Here is a 27,781-nt window from a genome sequence, read left to right on the forward strand (position 1 = left end):
TACTAGGTTACAATTTAGAAAAGCTGAATATGTGTGTAAATATCTTAAAAATTCAAAGTATTGTAGGATTTTGGAATAGTTTCTTGTAGATGTTTGGGTTGAACTGATGTGTGACTTTAAAGTGACACGTGATGGAGATGGGTGGAACATCCCCCTCTTGGAAGCACCCAGCTGTACCACAAACCCAATCATCTCCCTCTTTTGAGCTGAATCTTCTGATGGCCGATTGGAGTTCATGTTGAACACCTACAACCATTCAAAAAATCATGAGAATGTGATCACAAATAAACCTTGAATATCTAAATTTGTGGGACGGTGTCATGTAATGTTTACCAAAAAAATCTGCGGTCACATGTAGTCCTTGATGTACGGGTGTTGGCAGCTTTCTTTATCCATCAATAGAGAGATCTTATAATAAAGAAAGATAATGAAAAATGATAAAGTCAATCATGTACTTTGCAAAACAACACGACCAATCACACACTTGACTACAGTTTCATCCTGAGATTTCATGAATACAAACCTTGCATTGTCCTTGGCAGCCTCTACTTGTTCATACACACATGTAGTCCTTGATGTACAGGTCTTGGCAGCTTTCTTCATCAAGGCTGCCATCAATAGAGAAATCTTATAACAAAAAAAGATAATTACAAACAATAAAGTCAATCGTGTACTTTGAAAAACAACACGACCAATCACACCCTTGATCGCAATGTCAGCTTCTCTTTGTTTATGGTTTCATCCTAAGATTCCATGAATACAAACCCTGCATTGTCATGCACCATATATTGTCGATAAAACACGTAAAATGCCACAAAAAAATACATGTTCTTACTTTACTTCTAATGTAGAACAAAGAGGAATGTCACACAATCCATGGGACTTCACGTGCCCCTACGAAGGTTGAATTCAACTACCCAGAAGAGATTGTGAATTGTAGGAGGGTAGATCCCAATCTCTGACTCCAACATGAGTCTATGACCTACTACATGAGGATTGAGTCGAGGATGATATGTGCTTAGTACTGAGGCTGAGATCTACTGCTAATAAATATTGAATGGAGGCTGAAATCTGCTTCATAATGAGGCTGAGATCTTCTGCATAAGAAAGCCTGAATGGAGGCTACGATATGCTACATATAAGAGGTTGTAAAAGAGCTGAGGTGATTTGTACTATATTCGAGTGTGAGAACTACCTGAGACGGGTGAGCTATTACTGTTGCTTGGCCAAGAGAAAGTACTGCATAAGATGTGGTTTCTAAGCCCCCAATTAGAGAAGAAGAGATATCCAAATGAAGGCCACCAAGCCCCTTCAAACAGTTTGAAGGTTGGCTTGGTTGGCTGGCAAACTAACCAACCAATTGACTGGCAAACCAACCAACCAGTTGGCTGAACTAGCACAATAATCGGGCTATCATATTGTTGGCTCCTAGCTATCCCAACTGGCTTGTTTCGTGTGCCTCTAATGCTCTCGTCTTAACTGCCCCAACTTTGGCAATCCAATGACTGCCCTAGAAGTGTCCCTATCTCGGTGAGCTTTTGACTGCCTATGTGGTATTGTTCTGAACCCTCTTGCTATTCGAGTGGCCTAGACAAGATATTTCCTTACAATTCAATTTGAGTGGCTTGCCCTGGACTCTTTTTGGTTGACTGACTTATCCCTTTTCTAAAGGGATGCCTTTGCCCAATTGACTTGAGCATGTGCTAGCCACATGTATCTTGGCTTTTCCCAATGTACTAGCCCAGCAAGTGGCTCTAATTACCAATCAAATTCACATGCTACGCCCGATATTGGCATGACCTACTAGCCTATCTCAAAAGGCATTGACCCTCCTTTGTCCTATCCAGTGGGCTCGCAAGCCATGTATACCATACTATCTACATGCCTAGCAATAGCATACCACACCACCTATAGTAGATGAATATGACATGAACCTATGGCACAATTAGCTTTTAATTAGCTAAAATCATAGACCGATTCTTCTATTTAAAGTAACATGGCACTCATTTCATAATTAATGGAATAATTTCTAACCACTCAAGCAAGATCATGAGCACAAACAAGGTAGGGTTAACTAGGTGGTCAACCTATTTTGGCTAAAGTACTGTGGTGGCACTCATTACATAATCAATGGTGTACTTGTTAACCACTCGAGCTGAATCATGAGCACAAACAAGTAGGGTTGACTGACTGGTCAGCCAATTTTGGCTGATTTGGTCAATCAATAACTCGCGAGCCCAATGGTAGGTAAAGAGGCCAAACAACTGATCTATTTGCCCCTCCTTGACCTACAAAAAGGCAGATCTTGCCACTCATTTGTGATGCCATCTGGTTCCTTCCTCTTCAGCATCTCCTCAGCCTGAGATTCTTCAACCCTGCATGCTCTCAGCCTACCTAATGAATGCAAGGACTGTGGAGGTGAGTCCCTTACCTGTTCACCAACTAGGCAACCTATTTTGGAAACATTGTAGAGCAACATCCACCTCATCTTTTGTGATTTATGGGAGCCCTTCTCTTGGAGTTTTGTACTCAAATTTGTCAACATGTATCACTGCAATTTAATTAGAGTTTTATTTGTCTCTTGAGTTCTTCTATTGGCTGGATATCTTGAGAGTAAAAGATTTTGTTTCTGCTCCATCACCTACAACAACCATCCTTTCACATTGTTATACCCCACTGACAACCTGCAAATGATGCTCAAGCTATCTACACATTAGGTACTATTACTGGTCTTCTTACCACATCATGCATGCATCAATTCATCCCCTACAATGACATCAAAACAAGGCTCCAAAAGCCTTAAGGCCACTAAAAGCACTCAAAATCCATCTATTTGGCAACAACATGCTAGCAGCCTAATGCTTGTCAGACCCCAACTCACTGCATACATCAACACCCAATGTTCTATCCACACCTAAGGGCCCTCACTTTTATCAAAATCCCCTAAAATCCACACCTTATGAGACAGAGGCATGAATGATTCTCCAAGAGACTCAGAGTCTCACCTAGGTGGTCATAGGCCTTTAATTTCTTAGAGGAGTATTTCTATTTGAAAAATATGAATAATAAGAACAAGAACCCGATGCGGTACTTGTAAGCATTCAAACTCCCATCATAAAGCCTTAGTTAAATGCCAGTAACCTCCAAATCTAGTCAAAAGGCAACACAAAGCTGTATTGTGAGAAGGATCAACAACACTAAGGAAATTGTGAAAATGCCAAGGACCTAAATTGGTAGTCCACCATGCAAGCGTAGTGGTCAATGGAATTGTTGGAGTGATGCCATAGTCTTTGCTCATGGCCTCCAAGTATGTCGGGCCCTTATCCATTGGACCTGTGTGATTGCATACAGTAAGAATGCTAAGGAATGTGATCCTATCTGGTTTTACACCTTCTACCCTCATTCTGTCTAGCATAAGAACAACGATCCCTCTCCTCCCACATTATTCATCTACTCTCCAATGGTATTCAACTTGCTCCTGCTATTCCTTTCAAGGATCCTAACAGTGCTATAGCTTTGGCTCTGAGAGAGAGAGATTGAGGACCATCTTGAACTGATTCAGAAAGCCTTCATAGACAATCGTTGGGCAACAATAGAGAGTGCACTGAATGTGCATCATAGGAGCACAACTTGCTATTTTAAATGAAGTCTTCTCTCAATGTAAGTGAGATATGGATGAGCCACAATATATTCAAGTCATTTGAGTCAATCAATGCATGCACTTGAAAATCTACCTATTCATGCAACGAGAATTAACATATGCAATATTAGATAGGGTTGATGTTTCTTTGTGATGCAAGGACTAGATATCTAGCCACAGTTTCGAGAGAAACCATTGACAAAAAGCATACCTGGAATGTGAACTGATCTTGGATCAGGAAGGCTACAGATCATAGGGAAATGACTATCTTCCACGATTTATGCACACAATATGGGAAGACTTATCGAAGGAGGCAAGGTGGGAGCTAGGGAGACTGCACCTTAGCTTCATGACTGCAGATCAGGGATGACTACATCGAACGGGCAGGCGATGAGGAACCTATCAAACTAAGCTTAGGTTTGGAGCTTGTGCATGTGAATCTGGTGGGAGCGTGGGAGAACCACGTTTGAACTTGTATGATACGAGGAGGGGGAGACTCCTCACATACGTGCATGCATGCTTGTGTTTGCATGTTGACACTAATAGGGATGGCCTTTGTAGCAATGGCAACAAACCTGCAATAACCCTGAGGGGAGGACTACCCATGAGGTAGACACATGCAATGAAAGCATCCGTCCTGAGTGTTAAAACCCGGCATGTGTAGACAGGCAGAAGATATTCTTCTCATCTTCAGACAAGTCTTGGCCAATTATGCGCAAGGTTTTAGTCCCGATTGAATGTTCCCAGTTGATTGTTGGATGAGCAGATATGATCCTGATTTGGAGTTGCTTCCATTGGATAAGCATGCATGCATTGAGGTGATCTTCCACTTGTAGAGCGGCCACAAGCTCTTGGTACACCACGGCTGTGCATTGTAGTGGGGTGTCATTGGTGTTGTCTTCCAATGCCTCATTGTTGTGCACTAGCAATTGGAGTTTAAGCTTGGAGATGACTATTTTTTGGGAGTGCATCTCATTCATTTTTTCTTTGCACTGATGGTAGATGGTTGTGTATGCCTCCTTAAGCTTTTTCATTTGCAAGGTGACCTTTGCCTGTTGAGGAATGTCTTCAGTGGTATTGGACCATTGGTCCAAGACTTGGGCTTATGAAGTGCTGGCCTCTTGAACAGTAGTAAGTTGGTCTTTTAAGATTCGGCATTCCCTTGTAAGCTCATCAATGCTGAAGGCACGTACTGCCAAAGATTGTTTCATGTCTTCAAGCTTGTCTTTGCAATCCTGGAGCTCTTCTTCTTTATGAATGAGAGTGAGTTGAGCTTGTGCCACTACCTTTGTTTGTTGCACATGTGCAGATGTCAAGGAGTTATAGTAGGTCTGTAGGATTGCCGTTGCTTCTACTACCGCAGTCAGCTATGTTTGACTTTGGTGGAGGTTGGAGGTCACATCCCTTACTGCCTTCTCTTGAGCCTAGAGAGCTTGGTTCATGCACACTTCTTCTACCTCCTTCTCATCTATCTATGCCCGAAATGCCTTGACCTCTATGGCAATTGCCTGGAATTGGTCTTTGATTTCTGATGCAGTCTGCCTTTCCAATTCTCTTGCATATGCTTCCTTGGCCAAGCTAGTGAATAGTTCTGACATTTGGATCATTTGGCTAGCTTGATGTTGGAGAATGACAGACGGTGATGAGGTCTGGTGATATTGCTGATACAAGTGGTGCCCCTGTAGCCATCCTGATGATTCTGTAGTACTTGGGGGAGGTTGTTCCAATGGCATCTCAGTCCCTTGTGTACAATAGTCATACTACTGATCTGGCACTAGCTCCCCTTGTGGCTCATCGACTAGCATGGCATCGATGGGCGGTTCAAGTGCTGATGTGGGCTCAAGATCTAGTGCTGATCTTTCCTCAGGTTTGGGTGCCGACCTTGTCTCGAGCTTGGGTTGGTGCTGTTGGTGGAGACTTAGTGGTTGCAGTTGTGCACCGAGCTGTAGCATTTCTTGGGGCAATTCTCCAATCTTGACCTCTAGAATAGGTACTTTTGCTAAGGCATCTGCACTTATCAATCTGATAGTTGGAGAAGTTGGTGACGGCTCCCATACTGGTGAGAAGGGTATGTCCAACTCCTCAATTGGTTTTGGTGACTGGGGCAGAGTCATTTCTCTTTCTTGTAGTTCTTTTTTGATGATTATAGCCAACAAGTGTGGAATTTTACACTTTTGGCCTGAAGAACCATCAAGTTTTTTGGTAAAGAAAATGATGATGTGCTAGACCCAGTCTTGTTTTAGCCTCCTACTCAGCAAAACAAATGTGCAGAGTGGAAGGGAGCATTCCTTGCCGTATTTCATTCCCAGGATTGTGGATAGGAAGTGTGCTGCTTCCTTGAGGCGATGGTCAAGGATGGTGCGAAGCAATATGCCATCCCTATGGATCAGTGTGCCCTTGGTGAGGAGAGACTGTACTTCGACAAACTTTGTGTCAGCAGACCCTATCATTAGATCGATTGGCATGCCAGTATGACCTTTCTGTGTGTGTGTGTGGGACATCCTTTGAGAGTGTGGAATGAAAGTGTGTGGTACAATTATTCATGCAATCATCTCTGTGTCTAAGTGAAAGCGTGTGAGTGCACGTGACCTAGTAGCTAAGTAGGGACTAACTATATGCTCTTTTTTGCTGGGATTTTCATAGGGCAGCTAGAACTCATTCATCACTTCTGAGCTCTAGGTAAAATTGATTGATGCTACCTATATGTGCGAAGACGTACATATGCAAGTGAGTGCTCGTGATACAATCTAATCCTAACTAAGGAAGACTTGGTTTCCCAAATCTTCGTTTTTGTCGGGGATGGCTTGCGTGTTGATGTAGTACGGCTTCAATCGGCTCCCGTTTATTGTTGTGTTGAATTGGACTCCATCCAATGTTTCAAGTAGCACAGCTCCGATGGGATTCATATTTCGTACTCGGTATGGTCCTTGACCTAGATACTTCAGTTTTCCCTTGTGTACTTTGGCATTGTATAACAGGACTAAGTCGCCTTCCTTGATGTATTTAGCTTTAAGGTTTCTGTCAAACCATGCCTTTCTTTTGCATTTTTCTGTTGTCATGGCATGGTAGGTGACTAGTCTTGTCTATGTATGCTTTTCCAACTGATAGAGCCTTTCTTTCAAGGACTCATGATCACCCATGCGTTCCTGTACTGTGATGCATAGACTTGGTATTACAAATTTGAGTGGGACCACGGCTTCAAGGCCATACACCAATTGAAAAGGTGTGTTCCCTATACTAACATTGAATGTGGTTTTGTATGCCCATAAGGCTGCATTCAGTTTCTCTGCCCAATCAGAACGATGTGGTTCTACTACCTTGGTGAGGATAATGTATATTATTTTGTTTGTGGATTCTGCTAGTACATTCCCTTGGGGGTAGTAGGGTGTGCTTTTTCTATGGATTACCATGAAGCCAGACAAGAGTTCTTGGATGTGCTTCTGGCATCTGCCTTTTTGATTGCTTTAGCTTCAGCCCATTTTGTAAAGTAATCAGTGGCCACAATGATGTAGCGTGCCTATGTTCCTTTTGCTGCTGGATGTATGGGACCCACATAGTCAATCCCCCATTTTTCAAATTGTTATTGTGCAACAATTGGTGTTAGGGGATTGAAGTCTTTGCGTTGTGGTTTAATAGTCCGTTGGCATACATCACAGCCTTTTACATATTCATAGGCATCTGACCACAATGTTGGCCACCAGTAGCCTACTGCGAGAACTTTTCTTGCTGTGGCTTCCCCTTGGAAGTGTCCTCCTGTAATGCATTCATGGACTTCACTCAAGATTGGCATGATTTCATGAGGCATTACACATCTTCTTAATATCTGGTCCTTGCCCATCTTGTACAGCTGTCCTGCAATGAGTTGATAGGGTGCAGCTTTTAGAATCAATTTTCTGGCATCTACTGCTTTCATGTCAGGGGGTGGTCTTCCTGCCATCAAGTACCCAATGATATCTCGACGCCATTCTGAAACAGCATCTATTTGAAATAGTGTGGCATCTGGTAAGTTGTCTTCTACTCCAGTGGCTTCTTCTCCTGTCTTGACTCGAGACATGTGATCGGCAATGTAGTGTTGGGCACCTTTGCGGACCACGATTTTGAAGTTGAGTTCTTGTAGCAAGAGGAGCCATCTGGTTATTCTTCCTGTGGTACACGGATGGTTCACAAGATAAAGCAATGCTTGATGGTCGGTGTAGAAGACAAAATCATTTGCAAGTAGATAGTGCCGAAATTTCTTTATACTATACACCATTGCTAGGGCTTCTCTTTCTGTGGTTGTATAGTTGATCTCTGCATCATTAAGTTGTCAACTGGCAAAGTAGAAGGGGTAGTCTTTCTTATGTTCACCAAGTTGACAAAGCACACTCCCAATTGCATACTTTGATCCATCAGTACGAACATGAAAATCAGTATCCCAATTGGGAGATATAAGGATGGGTGTTGTGATTAGGTGCCACTTTAAAAGCTCAAAGGCTTGGTCGCACTCTTCGGTCCATAAGAACTCCGCTAATAATTTGTAAAGTGGTCTCACTATCATGGCATACCGCAATATAAATCTTCTATAGTAGCGAGCATGTCCCATAAAGACCTGTACACCTTTGGAATTTGTAGGAGGAGGCAATTCCATGATGATTTTGACTTTGTCCATGTCAATTACAATCCCATGTTAAGAGACGATGTGTCCCAAAACAACTCCGTGGGTGACCATGAACTAGCATTTTGTTGGATTTAGGGAGATGCCATACTCCCTGCATTTGATTAGTACTTCTTCAAGACATTTGAAGTGGTCCTGTTTGTTTGAATGGATGCACAAATCATCCAAGAACACCTGTAAAAACTTATTCAAAAATGACTTGAAAGCTGTGAACATGACTCGCTGGAATGTGGCCGGGGCATTACAAAGGCCGAATGGCATGACTCTATATGCAAAAATACCCCATTCTGTAGCAAATGTTGTTTTTGATTGGTCTTGAAGAGCAATTTGCACTTGGTTATAGCCACTGAAGCCATCTAAGAAACTATATATTTTGGATCTTGCCACCCTTTCCAACACTGTTTCTGTTAAGGGTAGGGGATAGTGATCCCTAATTGTGGCGGCATTCACATTTTTTAAGTTTACGCATATTCTGAGCTTCTTGTTGCATTTAGGCGCAATGACAATGGGTGAAACCCAATCAATGTGCTCTATCTCGTAGATGAATCTGGCATCTAGGAGTTTTTCCAACTCGTCATAAACCATGGTGCCATATTTAGGATTTGTGCGATAAGGTCCACATACCTTAGGGTGAGCACCTTCCCTTATAGGTATTGTGTGTACTGCCACTTCTGGTGAAATTCCTTTCATGTCTTTGTATGACCATGCTAGGCAGTCATAGTATTCCATTAGGAGTTCTTTGAGTTTGATTTCATCTTCTTGACGGAGCTGTTTCCCAATGAAAACCAATTTTTCTTCCTCCCCTTCAAGGGCGACGTTTATTGTGCATGTTTTTGCCGGTCCCTCATAGATTAGAGTTTCTCCAATGCTATCAGTTTCTCGAAGATCGGCCTCTGATGGAGTTGAACTAGCTGGCATGTCTCATGTGTACTGGGTGGCATAGTTGCATTTATTAATTTGTTAGGCTCTTCTTTTCTTTCTTTTTCTGAAGTCGCTTGATCGAGCTTCATCTGCACATGTGGCTTATATTTCTGAAACTTCTTACGTTGGGAACTGTGGGGTAACTTTTCCACTGGTAAGGTGTTTCCAAGTAAGGGTTCATTTGCTGTGCATACTCCTTCCTGTCCCTCAGGGGACCATTCAAGAGGCAGTGGTTCTAATTTTGAGGGAGCTGACTTTGCAAGGTACAATTCGACAATCCTTGTTTGGACTCGTTCAAATTCATTGAAGTGCTCGGCCTTGGCTTTTCTGTGATTTCCTCCTTCAGCTTTCTTGCGGGATCTTCTACTATTATTCAACTGCGGAGGTTCAACTTTTGGGAGCTCGACTGCCATTAGGGCATGCAGAATGGCTAAGTCATTATCAAAGATTTGATCTTCAATTTCAGCATTCACAGCCTCTGTTTCAAGGTCCTGAGGAAAATCTAAGTCATCATTGGTATGGGTACCTTCTTCAGGTTCATTATCCCATTCGAGGTCAGCCATAAAGAATGGCATCTCTAGATCGATTGGTTCTTCATGTGTCAGTGGAGGATCGACCTGTAGTGCATTAGCATCTATCTATGAGAAGATGGGATCTAATGAATGGCAGTTGTCGATGGTAGCCAATGTTTGTATCTAGTTATTGACATTGCTTTGTGAGTCACCTGCTATGGCATGCTGTTGCAAGGGAGCTGATTTGCTTGAGATTGTCGTGGAAGATGTGTCATCCAATGCTCTAGGAACAATTGGTTTAATAGCTTATGTCCCCACATTCACCCTGACTGCAATGTCTCGATTCTGGATTGTCAGTCTATCAGTTCCCCAGTCATGGAGGATTAATGCTTCCCGTAACCAAGGATGTCCCAGTAAGATTTGATAGGATTTCTTAGGGAGATCCAAGATTGTGAATTGAAGGGAAAAGCGGACTCCTGCGATCCTTGTGGACACGCCATTCACTATTCCCAAGGGTTTAGCCAGTGAATCATCGGCAAGGCGTATGTTGAAATTAGCCTTTTGCATCGGTGGGAGACCCCATTCTTCGTAGTCTAGCTCCTTTGATAGGACATTGACACCTGCTCTACCATCCATTATGGCTTGGACTTCATTATATGCCTTGTGGATCAAAGGCATAGTAATGTTGTGTATGTCATCTCTCTCACCCATCCGCACAGGGATATCTTCAATGTCGTTCATAGGTGGAGGGGGATTTGCGAGTTCAATCCATCCTTTGAAACTCTCCCAGAGATTGGGACAATTCCATAAGAGGATTCCGATAGGAATTGACACAGGGCAACTCAAGATGCTAGAGAGTGCGGCTCCTTCAAGTTGACATGGCGGTACATTCTGTTGTGGAGTCTGTTGTTGGAACAAAGGCTCGAGTATAGTATCAATAATTTGTGGGGCCAAGTCATGGGTTGGGTCTTGAGCTTGTTTCTTAGCCTCAAATTGAGCTTGTCCATTTTGGACCCATTGCTGAAGTACCTCAAAATGAGCCTTCTCCACCTCTGCATTCGGGTATGGAGCTTCTTTTATTTGAGGCTCGGGAGTTGATGTGGATGAGCTCGGCTGCTCATTGCTTGGCGAGGGTGGAGGCACTTGTGCTTTCTTTTTCAGAAATCGCTTTGGTTAGATTGGAATGTTAGGGTCCTTGGTGGCCTCTTTCTGTTGGCATGTAATTACATTGACAGGTTGTGATTTTACACTTACCGAACGCAGACTTTGATGGTCCACCCCAATGATGCCGATGGGGACGTCAGGCTTAACCTCTATTTGTTCTGGGACCTTATTTTTCATGGGACAATCCATACAGGCATGTCCTATGCCACAATCTCTGCAGAGTGGTTGGAAAGTAGTTGGGCTACCATGATGAGGGCACTCTGCAATCCGATGATTTTCTCCACAACCGTAACACTTGATTGGTGCTCGAAATGTGTTGGGTCGTACTTGATTGGCATAAACCGGTATTAGACCCTTTGCACCTTTTACATAGTACACTGGGTACTCCGCTTCATACTCAAATAGTGAGTCTACTTCCTCGCCTTGTAATTGATGTATGGAAACTGCCTGAGGAGCTGAATTTGGTGCTCTTGGATACGGTCGTGGATTCGGATTCCTAAGTAGTTTTGGGACTTGTGTCCGAACGGGAACAGGATTTAGCCTCAGAGCTGGGGGCGCTTGTGCAAGTGCCAATTGCCTGTATACTGGCATGGGTGCCGCTTGGGATTGTGGGGGTCGAGGCGGATTGTTGCGCATGTTGAAGATGCAACTATTCTCATCATGGCCGCCGACGACGCAGATATGGCACCACAACCGTGGCGGTGGATTTGCTTGTGCAGTGATCTTGGCTCTTAGGACTGGGCACTCATTTGCTATATGATTTAAGCAGTGTGGGCACCAGACATTGTCTCATCATGGATATGTTTGAGTTGGTGGCTGAGACAAGTGGAGTTTTTGATCCATGGCCTACATCATATCTTCTTTCATCTTCAAGGTCACGGCCTCTAGGTGATCTTCATTGGATGTTTCAGTAGTGTCCTTTGATTTACCTTTTTTCGAGCGCTTATCTCGTGTATTTGATCTAGCGTCATCACTGCTAGTGTCTGAGTCTATCATGCCATCTTCGATGTCAATGGCTGCCACATGAGCAGCATTGAATGTTTCATAGCTACTTATTTTTTTCATATCCTTGTGGATTTTCTTTCTTAGACTTGTTATGAACCATGCTGTGAGGTACTTTGCATCTGGGCGTGGGTCACATTTGGTGATCAATCTCTTCATCTTTCCCAGGTATGTGCGTACATCTTCTATCCGGCCTTGTTCGATCTTGCTGAGTTGGAGAGCAGGATCGTCTTGTAGCCTCTCCATTTGAAAGCGTCGTTTGAATTCAATTCAGTTTGAAGTAGGTCCCATGTGGCGTGTTCTTCCACGAGAAGGTCGAGGTACCATTCTGATGCCTCATCAGTTAATGCCATTGGAAACCAAGCCACCTTGGTTTCATGGGATTGATCACCACGTGCTCGACATGCAGCATCAAAATGCTGGAGGAAGCGAGCTGGGTCTCCCCTATCATTATATTTGGGAAGTTTCAATTTTCCCAAGGGGCGGCGGCTTTGATTGTTGTGATGATTTCGGTGATTGAAGAAGTTGTCAGCCTCTGCATTGAGCTCGATATCACCATCATGGTCATGACGCCGTCCAACCATGTTGGGGCGTGGAGGAGTTAAAGGGAGTTGTTAAATCCCAGGGGGGGATTTAGGGTAGAGGATTGGCATGGGCGATGGTTGTAGCGGAGTTAGATGCAGATGTGGTCAGCGTTGGAGTCGAAGTCGTTGGTCGGAACGTAACTGCATGCAGATTGTGAGTGATTTGCTAAGGGTGTCGCTGCCCCAAGTGCGGGTGTGGATGTGGTGTTGTTAGGAGAGTTAGAATGGTGTTAGTTTGTGTAGGGATTTTCGTGTTAATAATGTGCCTAAGATTGTCCTATGTGTGTAGGGAAATGTGCCAGTGCAGACGAAGCGTTAAACGGAGGTCACGGCGTGAAAATACGAGTGAATTAGTGCAAAATAAGGCCCACACGGGGTGCAAATGAACGAGTGCTAGGGGTGCCGAAATAGTGTGCAATGGCTTGGCAAAATACCCCATAGTGTGGTGTTTTTGTGTATGAAATCTGGGTTCAAACGGGGTTCAGTTTGGGTCCCAAACAGATGAATTACGAGGGGGTAAAGGAGGGGTAAAATGTTGGTTTTGGGGGGGAATGTGTCCTAAGGGTGGTGTGAATGGACTTTAGGTCCAACTGAGGGGTTGAAACCAAGTGACTCTAGTTAAGGAAACTTACCTAGATCCTCCTAGTTACTGTAACTGGGAGGTTTACTAACTGTAGTTAGTTACTAACTAAAGAGTTAGTCTAACCTAACTATGGGTAATCCTAACCGAATCTAGTCTAACTAATTGAGGGTTAACTAAACTAACCTAGCTTCAGTTATTACTAACCTAACCTATGTGAACTAATCTAACCGAGGTTAACTAACTAACCTAGTTATCCTAACCTAACTGTAGTTAATACTAACCGAACTAAGGTTAAATCTAACTCAGGGTTAGTTTTAGGTTTTTTTTTTTTGGGTTCCCGTGGGGGGGCTTCCCGATGGTGGTGCCCGGGGGGGGTGGTTTCACACAGGGGGGGATTTTTTCAGCCGGAGGGGGGGGGGTTTGTGCGGAGGGAACGGTTTTTCGCAAGGGGGGGGGTTGCGAAGAGGGGGGAGGGCGAGGGGAGAGAGGAGAGGGGGGCGAGGGAGAGGGGCGAGGGGTTGATGGGAGAGAGGACGGGGGAGAGGGGGTGCGGGGGAGAGGGGGAGAGGGGCAGGGTGCGCAGGGCTACATGGAGGGGGTGCGGGGAGAGGGAGAGGGGCAGGCGAGCGGGGGCGGGGTGCACGAGGCGGTGCACACAGCGCCACCAAGGGCAGGCTGGGACAGAGAGCGGGGGCGGCGAGGGGGTGCGGGGGAGAGGGGCGGTGCTGCCTTGCAACGCCGCGGGGTGGGAGGAGGTAGGGCGGGGCGATCGGGTGGAGGCCCTGTGCCGCGGGCGGGCGGTGGTGCCACACCGCAGGCGGAGGGGCGGTAGGAGGTGGTTGCATGCGTGGGCACCGCCACTGGCGGCTCGGCCGCTGGCACGGGGCAGGGGAGTGGGGCGGCCAGGGGGTAGCAGGGGCGGCGACTCTGCGGAGCACCGCCGTGGGGCGGGGGGGTGGGGTTGACAGGGGTAAGGAGGAGGGGGAGAGAGAGAGAGGGGGTGGGGGAGAGGGGGTAAGGGGGAGAGAGAGAGGGGGGGTGGGGGAGAGAGAGAGAGGGGGGCGGGGGGGGGGGTTGACAGGGGTAAGGGGAAGAGAGAGAGGGGGGGTGGGGGAGAGAATGAGGGGGAGACAGGATAGAGTGAGAGAGAGAGGGGGGGGGAAGAGGGAAGAGAGGAGAGAGAAAAGAGAGAGAGGGGGATGGGGAGAGAAGGATAGAGAGAGAGTAAAGAGAGAGAGAAAGAGAGAGAGAGAGAGAAAGAATAACAAAGAGAAAGGGGGAGGGATAGAGAGAGAAAGAAAGAGAGAGAGTGAAAGGGGGAGGTGGTCGGGGTGGTGGAAATGGGAGGGGGAGGGAGAGGCGGAAATGGAGGGGGAGGTGCAGATGGAGGGGGGAGGGGGAGGGGGAGGTGGAGATGGAGGGGAGAGGGGAGAGGGGGAGGGGGTGGTGGAGATGGAGGGGGGAGGGGGAGGTGGTGGTGGAGGGGGAGGGGGAGGGGGGAGGGGGAGGTGGAGATGGAGGGGGGAGGTGGTGGTGGAGATGGAGGGGGGAGGGGGAGGGGGAGGTGGAGATGGAGGGGGAGGGGGAAGGGGGAGGTGGAGATGGAGGGGGAGGGGGGAGGGGGAGGGGGAGGTGGAGATGGAGGGGGGAGGGGGAGGGGGAGGGGGGAGGTGGTGGTGGAGATGGAGGGGGAGGGGGAGGGGGGAGGTGGTGGTGGAGATGGAGGGGGAGGGGGGAGGTGGTGGTGAAGATGGAGGGGGGAGGGGGGAGGTGGTGGTGGAGATGGAGGGGGGAGGGGGAGGGGTGGTGGAGATGGGAGGGGAAAAAAAAAAGAGCAAAAAAAACTTGACGGACGGAAATTGAAAAGGAGGGAGAAGTGGTCACCTGAACACTCTTCAAGTCTTTCTCGATGTAACGGGATTATTGTGGAACAATGGACGGTGGGTGGAAGGCTAGGTTATCGCTGCGAGATGGGCTCGAAGTCACTTACAATATGAGCATGGGAGTAAGGTGGTGGTTGATGGAGAGGGAGGAGTGTCTTGCGTGGGGCTCGGAATGAAGAAGAGAATGGAGGCAAAAAGTGAAAGATGAAGAATGAGGGGGTGGAGTTGGTTTTTATAGGTTTTGATTTTAGGTTTAGGGTTTAGGTTTAGGCTTTAACCCTAAACACTTTCTGAGCCGTAACTCTTTATGAATAGCTTGGTTTGAAGGTCAAAAAATCGAAATTGCAAGCTCTACGCATTCGTGTTCACTACCTAGCATGATGGTATATCATGTGGCTTCTATTTAAGAAATAAAGAAAATTTCTTAAGGTAATAACCCAATGTTGGCTCTCTCCTACTGCTCTCGTAGGAAGAGCTGGGTATTCTATGTTTGCAGGGTTCTGAGGATTTTTGTCACCTACAGATATATTGGGATTGTCAGTTGTAGTATATGTGTAGCTTAGGACCTCGAGTCATGTTCCGGTGAGAGACGTAGGCTTAAGTGTGGTAAGCAAACAAAGTGCATGCATGTGTAAAAGGAACATAAATCCTCTTTATTGAGGTAATGAAGACTTTCACCTTCATTGGGGGTTGTAGGGTTTAGGAGGAGTTTAAGGGTTAGAAGGAGGTTCCAGGGTTAGAAAGAGGTTCCAAGGTTCAGAAGGAGGTTCCAAGGTTCAGAAGGAGTCCAGGGTTAGAAGGAGGATCCAAGGTTCAGAAGGAGGTTCCAGGGTTTAGAAGGAGGTTCCAGGGTTTAGAAGGAGGTTCCAAGGTCAGAAAGAGGTTCCAGGGTTCAGAAGGAGGTTCCACGGTTTAGAAAGAGTTCCACGGTTTAGAAGGAGATTCCGAGGTTCAGAATAGAGTACATGGTGGAGAACTCGTCTCCCTCGTAGATCATGGTGTTTTAAGGGTTGAGGAACAAAGGGTTTAGGGGAGCATAGGAGTGGGAGAGGAAGAAGGTGTAAGAGCATGGAGGAAAGAAGAGAGAGGAGGGAGGAGGAGGAGGGAGGAGGAGGAGAGAGGAGGAGGAGGAGGGAGGAGGAGGAGAGAGGAGGAGGAGGAGGAGGGAGGAGGAGGAGGAGGAGGAGGAGGAGGAGGAAGGAGGAGAGGGAGAGGGTGACTAGTACCCCTATGAAGTCAATGTCAAGGGGGGTATATGAATGTGAGAATAACATGGACAAGGTAAAACTCACATGGAGCCTACTCTATCTTCTCCAAGGAGTGAGCTTCCATCTAATCAAGTGAGATGTACCGGTACCATGTCCTCCTCACCCCTCCACTATGATGTAAAGTTCTTGTATTACTATGTTTTTATGTATTTCCAAGTCTGAGTTCTTGTCCTTGTAATAAATCTTGCCAAGAAATGGGTTTAAGTCATTGGGTTTCTTCTTAGCAGTATAAATACAAATATATCCTTCATGACGGATTGTCCTTACATGATGGTATATATGTATTTAACAAAAATTATCACCTTATTGTCTGGTATTTTAGGTTATTCTGAAGATTCCAATTTACTACTGAAACTACTTTGATTCCTTTTCTCCTCTCATATAGTTTGGATACTAATTAGGGCACTATTGGGATATTCATACATGGTGGAGTATATTTTTTTGTATATATTCACCCTAACCCAAACCCCAATGCTAGAAGTTGTAGTCTACTTCTTCCTTTGTTCTACGGATGGGGGGAAGGAGAGGCATGTTGGATATGGTTTCACACAGAGGCCCTAAAGGACTCATATTTGGAAGATGACTTGAACTCCCAAACCCTCAACCCATAGAACAAGAAGTCGACCCTGACAACTTAGTCGGCACTCCCTTGCAATATGAGCTCAATAACACACTATGACTGATCAGCATGTTGTAAATCATATGGGTAATTTTCCATGATTTTGGTTACTCCCTAAGTTTTAGATTGTGTTGTTTTATAAATGGTGTTGCAAGGAAGTAACGGTAACCTGTAGTTGGAAGGAAAAGAGTCAAGAGAAGATGCACAACAAGGGCAAGCATGGAGAAAAGGCTGGTGAACATCACATTAAGGATTAACGGGGCAACATGGGGAAGCTAGATCAACAGATGCATGGGAGCGATCTGATGCGAGCGAGTGGAGGGCGTGAAGTATTGTCACAAAATTAGTTGGTGTGCATGGACAGCTAGTGAAGGAGAAGACAAAAAGTATGCCTCACTTGCCTACAATATACCTACATCTCCTTCAGCCAAATGGGCACATGCATATAGATTACATGTATCCAAGACAAAGGAGAGGTCTCAAGTTCCTCAATGACTAAAACATGGAACAAGAATTTCAAATACATACACAAAAAAGGTTAGAAAGATGCAATCAAGTGTAACATAGAAACTTGATGGCTGTATTAATAAACTCGTGTGATAAGACAATGTCAGGTCAAGTGTCCCATAAGTCTTCAAAAAAGGTGAGAAACATGTAATCGATTGTTCCAAAGAAATTCAATGTCTACATTGATGCACTCGTACAATAAGACAACATCAAGTCAAGTATCCCACAAGTCTATATGTGGATGAATGAAGGCTGCATTTCCTCACTAAGCACCCATAAGAGGGTGAGCTAGCCTTGATTCTGGCACTTGGTAAAGAATGGGGCAAATGATTACAAGTCCCTTGAAAGACGGCCTTGAGGAGAGATGGTCGGCTAGTGGATGAGCTATTGACTAATGCCAATGCAAAGAAGATGATGGGACAAACCAATTGCCACACAATTATCAAGATTGGGAGTAGGTCATTGGGAGGAGGGTAAGCACTACGACTAAATCCACAACACACAATGTACGAGAAAGCAACTCCTCATTTCCAACACTTGAAACTCTAACCACTCTGCCCCTTCCATGGGACTGCAAACCTACACATGTAAAAAGTGGGCCTCCATGCCAAGTACGCCCCACGTCCTTATGGACTCTGTGGCAAAGGTAGGGTTATAGAATCTTTAGCACAGTCTTTACTGTAAACACCAAAAATGAAATAGCTTCAAATAGAGGTTTTCCATGTTACATTGATAAAGTCATCCAAGTTTCGTGAGAACGACTTCCACCTTTCAATAAGAAAACTAGAACGTTCCACTTAAAACAAAAAACTTGTAAGTCCTTAGAAATTTACATTGTATTCAAACACTTTTTCTACTGACTCTCAAGTTTTGATTCTGAAGTCCCTATTTATCTTTTTCATGGTATTAGAGAACATTTTTAATGTACACATGGCACTAAAGTTTGAATTTTGTTTTGTATCTTTGCTTCTTCTATTCCAGCTTAGGAGATTGATCTTTACAAGAATTCCATTTGGTTAGATTTGTGTATGGCCAACTAAGGCCAAAAAATGGCCTATGGGACCCTTGAAAGCATACATAATCTTCTTCCACAAGGGAAGGTAGCAATGTAGAAACAAGTGCCAGATGGAACAACAAACACAGCCATATGCAAATCCATCTTGGTAGAGGCCCAATCCTCGTTTGGCTGTGAAAGATATATTGACATCTTCAAAAGCCCCCAAGGGTCCATATGACCAAAAGTAATCTAGTGTTCCATGAGGGGAGAGAAAGAAAGAAGAAATATTACGTCTTCAAAAAGGAAATTGAGCCATTGAAAAAAAATGGTCACTCACCTCTTTGGTACTTCGCTAGTGGATTCCTTGGTGGGCGGATGTTGTGTGAGCCTAGGAGTGCCACGTGTCAAGGTGGCAGTGGAGGACGTTTCCTTGTCACCATAGATGTTAGAGATCAATACATGTACAAGCTTGGTCTCCCAATGCATGATTGTCACAGGGCAGCCTAACCGTTGCTTGAGATGTCTCAATTTCTGGCATTTATGCAGCATTGCCCCTGTTTTTGGTGACATGACTGACGCCGTCTCTACCTCACCACCTCTAGTGTCAAGCTCAGATGGGGCACCAGTGGCAAAGGAGGAGATTTGCTCAAGCTGTAAAAATCAGGAGAAGGCACGCAGGCCGATGGGACCATGCCTGATGTGGAGGCTGACTAGAAACATCCCATGAATGAACATCTCTAAGTGCTCCTACTTGAGAACAACATAAGGCAAGACTGATCATATAAGGTAGAGTAGGTTAATTATGACCCCGTGAACTTGGTGCCAACCTCTACCACACAATATGCCCCATGCCATTGAATGTGGTCTGGCATGTGCAATTCCATGTGAGGGTAGCGTATCCATCATTCCTACAATGGCTGGCTAAGCTCAGCCCTCACAATCAGCTACAACCTCCTGACGGAGGTCAAAACAGGGCGAAAATACAGCATCAAAGTGCATGCCACTCAAGACAAAGGAGCAGCCAAACATGGACCAAGAGAGGGCCCGAGACATGGGCTAGGGCCAGCCTAGAAGGCCGACCAAAAATGGTCAGTCGGCCCTCTAGAAAGGACCGACCAGTTAATTCAGGTCAGCCGACCACCTACCATCGTACCCCCCTTGTTCTCCTATGAATAGGCCCTCCTACCTCCTCATTCGTCATCTCCCAGAGCTGCAAGGGCTTCCAGCAATTGGTTGCCTGCACCCCCTGCCTCGTCCCTCATTAGATCTGCTCTCCTCCTGCATCCTCCAGCAGCAGTGCAGCCCTCCCTTGGAGGCGCCTACCTGCAACAGCATAGTATAGTTAAGATCTGGACATCCAGAACAGATCCAGCCATCTGCTAGTCAGATCTACTGTAGATCTGGGAACAACAGTAGCTAGTATACAACATTCAGTGGGTAGTCATCTGCCTCAGCTCCAACATGGAGATCAGGGCACATCTACCGTGGCCATCATCCCACATCAGCAGTATATCAGTCGCATGATCCATTGATTTGTATCCATGTACAATCAGTTAGTCAGGCATTTATGCCAGCACTTGTAATTATATGAAGATATCTGGTGTTCCTTGTGCCCTTTATGCATGCATTCAACATATGCTTTGGCACTGCAGCACAGTAATTCGGCCCACACCATGCAACATATCACTTCTTCATCTCTTTCTTCGAAGAGTAACATCCTCAAAAAACAACATATATGTGAGGAGAAGAAACATAAGAGCAGGACTGGGTGACCGCTGCTGCAGTATCTTAGAGTCCAATTTGTCCGCTGTGCAATGGTATCTTCCGTTCCGGGGATATATCTCCATACGCATCACAACATTGTGAGGTTTGTCACTATTTGTGGAAGGACCCTTGTTGTCCTTTGTACCTGCTTGTCACATCCCGAGCTCTAGAAGTAGAGGGTTGAGGGACTCGGGACTTTGGCTTGAGCCTAGGCTTGAATCTAGACCTAAATCTGACTCACTTGGAGTTGAACCAAAGCCTACATTGTGCTTTGGATACCTGCAAGGAACTCCATAAAATTTTGCTGCTCCATCCTTGTTTGGAAATGAGTTTTCAAACAAACCTCTCTCCAAATGCATTGCTACTTATTTTCTTGGGAAAAAGAAAGAAATTTAAGTTCAAACAGCTTAAAACCAAATCAGGCTACAATTGTAAGTTCAAGATTGCACAAGTTGGTGTGTGTAACTTGGGAGAAATGGATTGGTGTGTAGAATCATGCGATATGCTGCCGCATCACCTTCTTATGTTTCAGGAGTTGAACGAAAGCCTACAATCTGCTCTGGATACTTACAAGGATCTTCAGTTTTGACAGACCTCTCTCTTCAGTTGTGTTGCTACTTCTTTTCTTTGGAGAAAAGGAAACAAATTATGCTCAAACAGTACAATTATAAGCTGCAAGGTTGGAACAAGTTGTGTCACTTTGGAGTAAGTAATTGGTGGGGAGAATCGTGTGACATGCCACGGCGTTGAACTGCCTGTGTTCCAGAACACAACTGTTGGGCTTGAACCAAAGCACGGATACCGCTGTGATTACTAGACTCTTTACAACTGAATTAAAGTGAACATCTCTAAGTGCTCCTACTTGAGAACAACATAAGGCAAGACATCATATAAGGTAGAGTAGATTAATAAATTGACTTCAGCCTTCCTTTGATGAAGGTGCCGCAAGGTTGCCACCACATGCACCGAAGTTCACAAGAGTGCTTCAATTGTTTTCATGATGGCAAGAGATGTAATCTAACCACCATAATTGAGCCGACCCCGTGAACTTGGTGCCGACCTCTACCACACAATATGCTCCATGCCATTGTAACCTATTGAATGTCGTTTGGCATGTGCAATTCGCATGTGAGGGTAGCATATCCATCAATCCTACAATGGCTGGCTAAGCTCAGCCCTCACAATCAGCTACAACCTCCTGACGGAGGTCAAAACAGGGCGAAAATACAGCATCAAAGTGCATGCCACTCAAGACAAAGGAGCAGCCAAACATGGACCAAGAGAGGGCCCGAGACATGGGCTAGGGCCAGCCTAGAAGGCCAACCAAAAATGTTCAGTCGGCCCTCTAGAAAGGGCCGACCAGTTAATTCAGGTCAGCCGACCACCTACCATTGTACATAGGCCCTCCTACCTCCTCATTCATCATCTCCCAGAGCTGCAAGGGCTTCCAGCAATTGGTTGCCTGCAACCCCTGCCTCGTCCCTCATTAGATCTGCTCTCCTCCTGCATCCTCCAGCAGCAGTGCAGCCCTCCCTTGGAGGCGCCTACCTGCAACAGCATAGTATAGTTAAGATCTGGACATCCAGAACAGATCCAGCCATCTTCTAGTCAGATCTACTGTAGATCTGGGAACAACAGTAGCTAGTATACAACATTCAGTGGGTAGTCATCTGCCTCAGCTCCAACATGGAGATCAGGGCACATCTACCGTGGCCATCATCCCACATCAGCAGTATATCAGTCGCATGATACATTGATTTGTATCCATGTACAATCAGTTAGTCAGGCATTTATGCCAGCACTTCTAATTATATGAAGATATCTGGTGTTCCTTGTGTCCTTTATGCATGCATTCAACATATGCTTCGGCACTGCAGCACAGTAATTCGACCCACACCATGCAGCATATCACTTCATCTCTTTCTTCGAAGAGTGACATCCTCAAAAAACAACATATATGTGAGGAGAAGAAACATAGAAAGCAGGACTGGGTGACCGCTGCTGCAGTATCTTAGAGTCCAATTTGTCCATTGTGCAATGGTATCTTCCATTCCGGGGGCATGTCTCCATACGCATCACAACATTGTGAGGTTTGTCACTATTTGTGGAAGGACCCTTGTTGTCCTTTGTACCTGCTTGTCACATCCCGAGCTCTAGAAGTAGAGGGTTGAGGGACTCGGGACTTTGGCTTGAGCCTAGGCTTAAATCTAGACCTAAATCTGACTCACTTGGAGTTGAACCAAAGCCTACATTGTGTTTTGGATACCTGCAAGGAACTCCGTAAAATTTTGCTGCTCCATCCTTGTTTGGAAATGAGTTTTCAAACAAACCTCTCTCCGATTGCATGGCTACTTATTTTTTAAGTTCAAACAGCTCAAACCAAATCAGGCTACAATTGTAAGTTCAAGATTGCACAAGTTGTTGTGTGTAACTTGGGAGAAATGGATTGGTGTGTAGAATCATGCGATATGCTGCCGCATCACCTTCCTATGTTTCAGGAGTTGAACGAAAGCCTACAATCTGCTCTGGATACTTACAAGGATCTCCAGTTTTGACAGACCTCTCTCTTCAATTGTGTTGCTACTTCTTTTCTTTGGAGAAAAGGAAACAAATTATGCTCAAACAGTACAATTATAAGCTGCAAGGTTGGAACAAGTTGTGTCACTTTGGAGTAAGTAATTGGTGGGGAGAACCATGTGACATGCCACGATGTCGAACTTCTTGTGTTCCAGAACACAACTGTTGGGCTTGAACCAATGCACGGATACCGTGTAGGATCCCGTAGGATAGAACAAATGCATCTTGCAAGAGGTGTGAGAACACAATGAGATCTCTATATAGATTGTGAGAGAGAAGACTCTCTCTTATAGAAAGGGGGAGAAGGTAATACCTTCCCTACATAGTGGCAATCAGTCCCTACATCAGTGGGATTCCCTTTGTCTTACATCATCACTGAGGTCACACACTAGGCACATCATAGCACTTGATGTGCCTTGACAACACACACAAACACACATGTGACTCCCCTAGATGCACACACGCACCATAGAGCAAGCCCTTGATCATACTTATCCCAACAAACCCCCCTCAAGGGATTGCCTCTTGCAGTGTCAAGGATACATCTAGTCTCATAGTTTCTCATGCCATCTCATGGTGGTCAAGGATAAATCTATGGCTAGGATCTCATGCTAGCAAGGGTTCCCAAGGGTGTGTGGTTCACAGAAATGGGATACTCAACACACATATCACATGGCCTACATCATATGGTGACCAGAGGTGATTTACAAAACATATTCTTTTTGGAGTACTACTCCAAGCAGAGAACCTCAAAATTTGACCAAGTAATGAACAAAAAAGACAAAGTGCCTAAAAAGCATAGTCTTCATTTTCTTCATTTGCTGATGGAGTTCTTCCTTCAGCCAGATTTCCTTTGTTGTTGAAGTAGTCCTTGTCTTTGATCAACCAATTAGCTTTTTCTTTTGTAGACTTCTTTCCATTCACAACATTCCATATCTTTTTTTTCAAAAGCATAAACTTGGCTTTTGTTTGCCAAGTATGGAAATTAGTTCCATCCAACTTCTCAAAAAAGGTCTTAGCTTCCATGGCAAGGTCTTACCCGAGGGCAGTGTTTACTGCCTTATAAGTGAAATATGAGCAATCCTTCAAAGAGTAACAACTTGAATACTTTGACTTAGATTTCTCTATGTGACTTAAGTAAATGTCAAACCATACAGCAACATTTATGCAAGATGTCTAAGCAAAAGATGACCAAGTATATGCTAGAAAATGAGCATAGCAGACTGAAAATAAATCTTGGTCAAATTACCAGTCAAACTTTGACTGTCCAAAGTCAAACTTAGACTAGCATAGTCAAGCTTTCATGGCCAAAGAGGCAGCTCGAAAATCTGCTCCAATTCGTCATGTAGAGGCCGAAATTCAGAGGGGTTTTGCAGTGGAGAGGAAGGTAAACATGTAGAGCTTCACCCTCAGAAAGGAATCACACAGAAGATAAGCACGTCGCCCAGCATTGTAGAAGAACCGTGGACTGGTTTTTTGACGAAATCCACCCGAATGTTGCTCCAAATGAGCTCAGACTTGATGAGCAGCAAGGTCGTGATGTCGCCCAGCTCCCTCTGGAAGGCATTCGACAATGTTGCTCTCCACAATGAGAACCAGGAAGAAGGTCGACGCAGCTTCCTGAGACAATGCCGCCCCGAAAATGGCGAGATAGCGCATATGGCTTGTTCTGCAAATTCGCCCTGCCCTTGGGAAGACTCTCCTGAAAGATGAGAAGCTGAGAATGCGAGCTTAAAGAGAACTCACTTCCAAAATCGACTTTGGAAGGGAAGGTGGAAGATGGAGGTGAGGAAGAAGAAGATGATGTGGCACCTAACTAGGGCTTAGGCTAGAGAAAGCATCTAATGCTAGGCTAGGCTAGATCTAGAACCTAGAGCTCTGATACCAATCGTAGGATCCCGTAGGATAGAACAAATGATCTTGCAAGAGGTGTGAGAACACAATGAAATCTCTATATAGATTGTGAGAGAGAAGACTCTCTTATATGTAATACCTTCCCTACATAGTGGCAATCAGTCCCTACATCAGTGGGAATCAATCCCTACATCAGTGGGATTCCCTTTGTCTTACATCATCACTTAGGTCACACACTAGACACATCATAGCACTTGATGTGCCTTTACAACACACATGTGACTCCCCTAGATGCACACATGCACCATAGAGCAAGTAGATGCACACATGCACCATAGAGCAAGCCCTTGATCATACTTACCCCAACATACCGCTGTGATTACTAGACTCTTTACAACTGAATTAAAGTGCAGGAAATTACTCTCAAATGACTAGCAGACAGAGAATTATAATCTAAACCTGAGATAGAGAGGAGAGAAAAGGAGAAAAGTGGTCATTGGCTTAGTAGAACAACACTGAAATACAATGCAGCAGCATGCTGTTGTAGAACAGTAAAATCAAAAGGACTTACCACCCCTGGATCTGATCTGAACCAAGGTGCCTCTGCTGTGGACTGTTGCTGCCCTGGTTTGTAGAGAATTCAGCAACCAAAGGAGAGACAAACTGAAGAGGAAGTGGGAGGACAGATGTGGCTACTGATGCCTACATATTGATGCTATATTAAGAGCTGGCCTGCATCAAAGTCACTATGGAAAAGAATGAGCACGCTTCCAACCTGTCATGATGACTCGTGACTTTCGGTCATCTCCAGTGTGTTCATATAGCAGTCATAAAAGGGCCTTTTCCGTGGGTGTATTAGTGATTGCTACCACCATAAGCATCACCAAGTTTGTACTTGTGCCACTGTCCAACCTCCAACCTGTCTGAAGAAAAATATAAAGCAATGAAAATGTCCAGTGTAATATACTCATACTCAATTACAGTTTTAAGGATACTCGTATGAAGCTGACTAATTCTGTCATTCACCATGTTTTTGAAAGCACCAGAAACACCTACAACATGGCTTTATTTAGAATGAAATTCCAAAATCATTTCTATATGCAGGCTACAGATTCTGTGTGCCTGTTCGATTACAAACCACTCTGTAGAGTATATAGCCACACTATAAAAGCCGTTGGTGTCAAGACAATGTTCAACACTAGAACCGAGCCTTCTCTCATAACTCATAATTCAGAAGATCTTCAATTTTGAACATCTCTTGCAGCTTGCATTCTTGGAGAGAGAGTAACTTGCTGTGCAGATCATTCTTGGGGTCATGGAAAAATGGAGTTCTGGAAGCCTTGACAACTTGTTTAAGCTGATCCTGCAGGCTGGCCTCCAGTTTGAAAGCATTCAAGCCCTTCACAACCATAGCAGTTTGAAGCTCTCTCTCTGCTTTGAACCACAGAACCAATCTGCAATCCAGGACCTTTTGGGATAGCCACTGCCAGATGCAAACGAACAATACACAACCCATACCCCTTGCCGCCACAATTCACACACCGTCCTGGTCTTCCCCCAGCCACTAGACTGGAAGAGGCCGGCAACTGGAGCATAACCTTCCCCCTCCAATATGTACGTCAACGCCTGATGCAAAGTGTGGACATTGTCCAGGTTCCGGTATTCCAGCTCGAATGCCCTTTCTGACAGGCCACAAGAAGGGGAAATTAGCTAGAGTCGGAAATCTTTACCTTTCTTCAGTGGAGTCTGAAAATTTATCACCTCTGGCGAGATTAGCAACCGCTGGTGTTTCATGCTGTTCTATGCCTGTAATACACAAAATGAACCAATAAAAAAGTGAGATCCAAAGACCGATCTCACAAGCAAACAACCAGAAGAGAGTTAAAAACCACGATACCTTGGGATTTCTCCGGTCCGCGAGCATGCACGACGCCAGCGTGCATGTAATCGATCAATGAATCGAGCATGCGAACCGCTACAACCGGAAACCAAACCGCCTCCGAACGCCCTCTCCTCGGAACACCAAGCACATCCTCGGCACCAAGCACATCGATCAGCCAATCGCAGAAGCGCTGCGTATCTGCAACGACTGTGTGTGGCACGGACATGCGATTCACTCCCGACCTGCTGGCAAGAATGAGAGCATCTCTGGCTGTCTCGCGCAACGGATGCACAAACACTTGCACTTCCATCGTGGGGATTGGAAGCAAATATCAAAGGGGTCCCAAGTAAGGGACCTTTTCTTTGGGAGGGTGCCACGTCGCTCCCGACTTCGATGGGTACCCGAGTGCTCTTAAACTCATGACTTTTCCTTTCACGAGGAACATGACTCATCTACGACGGGTTAGAGAGGTCTTAGAATGTATGATTCCAACAAATAAAATTTCAAGTTTTATATACAAATATCAAAATTTTTATAAAAATTTCATGTTTGTGTGTTGTGTTGTGTTGTGTTGTAAATCTAAATATTTCAATGAAACATGTCATGTGTGTTTTTTGTGTGTGTGTGTCTTCTTGTTAGAAATTAGATGAGCTACTAAATTGATCGATTGATATATCAACACAAACACACAATCATATGTTGAATTGACTAAAGGCAAATTTCACTTACATCCACAGGATGCAATTTGCATGCATTGTGACTCTTCAGCATACTAAGCATTGGCATACATGGAGCGATACACATATTTTGAGTTCGAGCAAAAAGAAACTCCTTTTTTCTAGCATCTAGGTTTCTATATAGCCTGAATGTTCTACATTCAAACTATCATTAGGGATTTCTTATTTTTAATTGTTCATCATTAGGGAATTTCGGCCCTCTTGTTTCTTGTTGAAGAAGGACAATGACGAGTGAGAAAAAGTTGTCTTAACCGATGCTCTCATGTCAAGGCATGGTTAGTGACCATAGCCATTTTAAATAAGGATTCTCAGGTGTTTCTAGTTCAAGAAAGCTAATGATGAGCAAGAAGTTGTCTTGGCTAATGCTCACCTATTTCTCATCTCTACACCTACCTTTGGATTGTTAAACTGCCACTATCAGCATTTCCCATACACTCATAGTTGAAGCCAGAATCAGATTGCAAGCATTTAACATGGTGCTTTACAATACGCAAATTGCCTCTAGGAGCCTTGACTTTGGGACCCTACAAAAAGGAGACATGGCAAACTAGGATCAAGTTGGTCCTCGTGAAGAAAAGCTTATGGAATATTGTAAATGAAAAGAATCCTCGGGATCCTACTCAAGCCACTGCA

General features: G+C 44.9%; 1 protein-coding gene across 7 annotated transcripts; it reads right to left on the bottom strand.

Annotated features, from left to right (window-relative positions):
• Positions 1-218: 218 nt before the first annotated feature.
• LOC147891714 (uncharacterized) lies at positions 219-26,755 on the bottom strand. 7 transcript variants are annotated; one of them, XR_015542491.1, is made up of 5 exons: positions 26,427-26,755; positions 26,260-26,335; positions 25,101-25,448; positions 524-608; positions 219-246 (listed from the first exon to the last, which is right to left on the bottom strand). XR_015542491.1 is itself a non-coding variant. In XM_087388751.1 (3 exons), exons 1-3 carry the CDS (start codon positions 26,719-26,721, stop codon positions 25,385-25,387), a joined length of 435 nt encoding a protein of 144 aa, XP_087244877.1. In that variant the 5' UTR covers positions 26,722-26,755; the 3' UTR covers positions 24,906-25,384. The 7 variants fall into 7 exon arrangements, 2 of the variants coding, with proteins under 2 accessions (XP_087244877.1, XP_087244879.1); XR_015542490.1 differs by lacking the exon at positions 219-246 and having other exon boundaries at positions 489-608; XR_015542493.1 differs by lacking the exon at positions 219-246 and having other exon boundaries at positions 25,305-25,448.
• Positions 26,756-27,781: the final 1,026 nt, after the last annotated feature.

This window comes from Dipteris shenzhenensis, chromosome 17 (genome assembly GCF_047967505.1).
Source record: "Dipteris shenzhenensis isolate YYH24624 ecotype China chromosome 17, Dip_SZ_1.0, whole genome shotgun sequence".
Lineage (NCBI taxonomy): Eukaryota > Viridiplantae > Streptophyta > Polypodiopsida > Gleicheniales > Dipteridaceae > Dipteris > Dipteris shenzhenensis.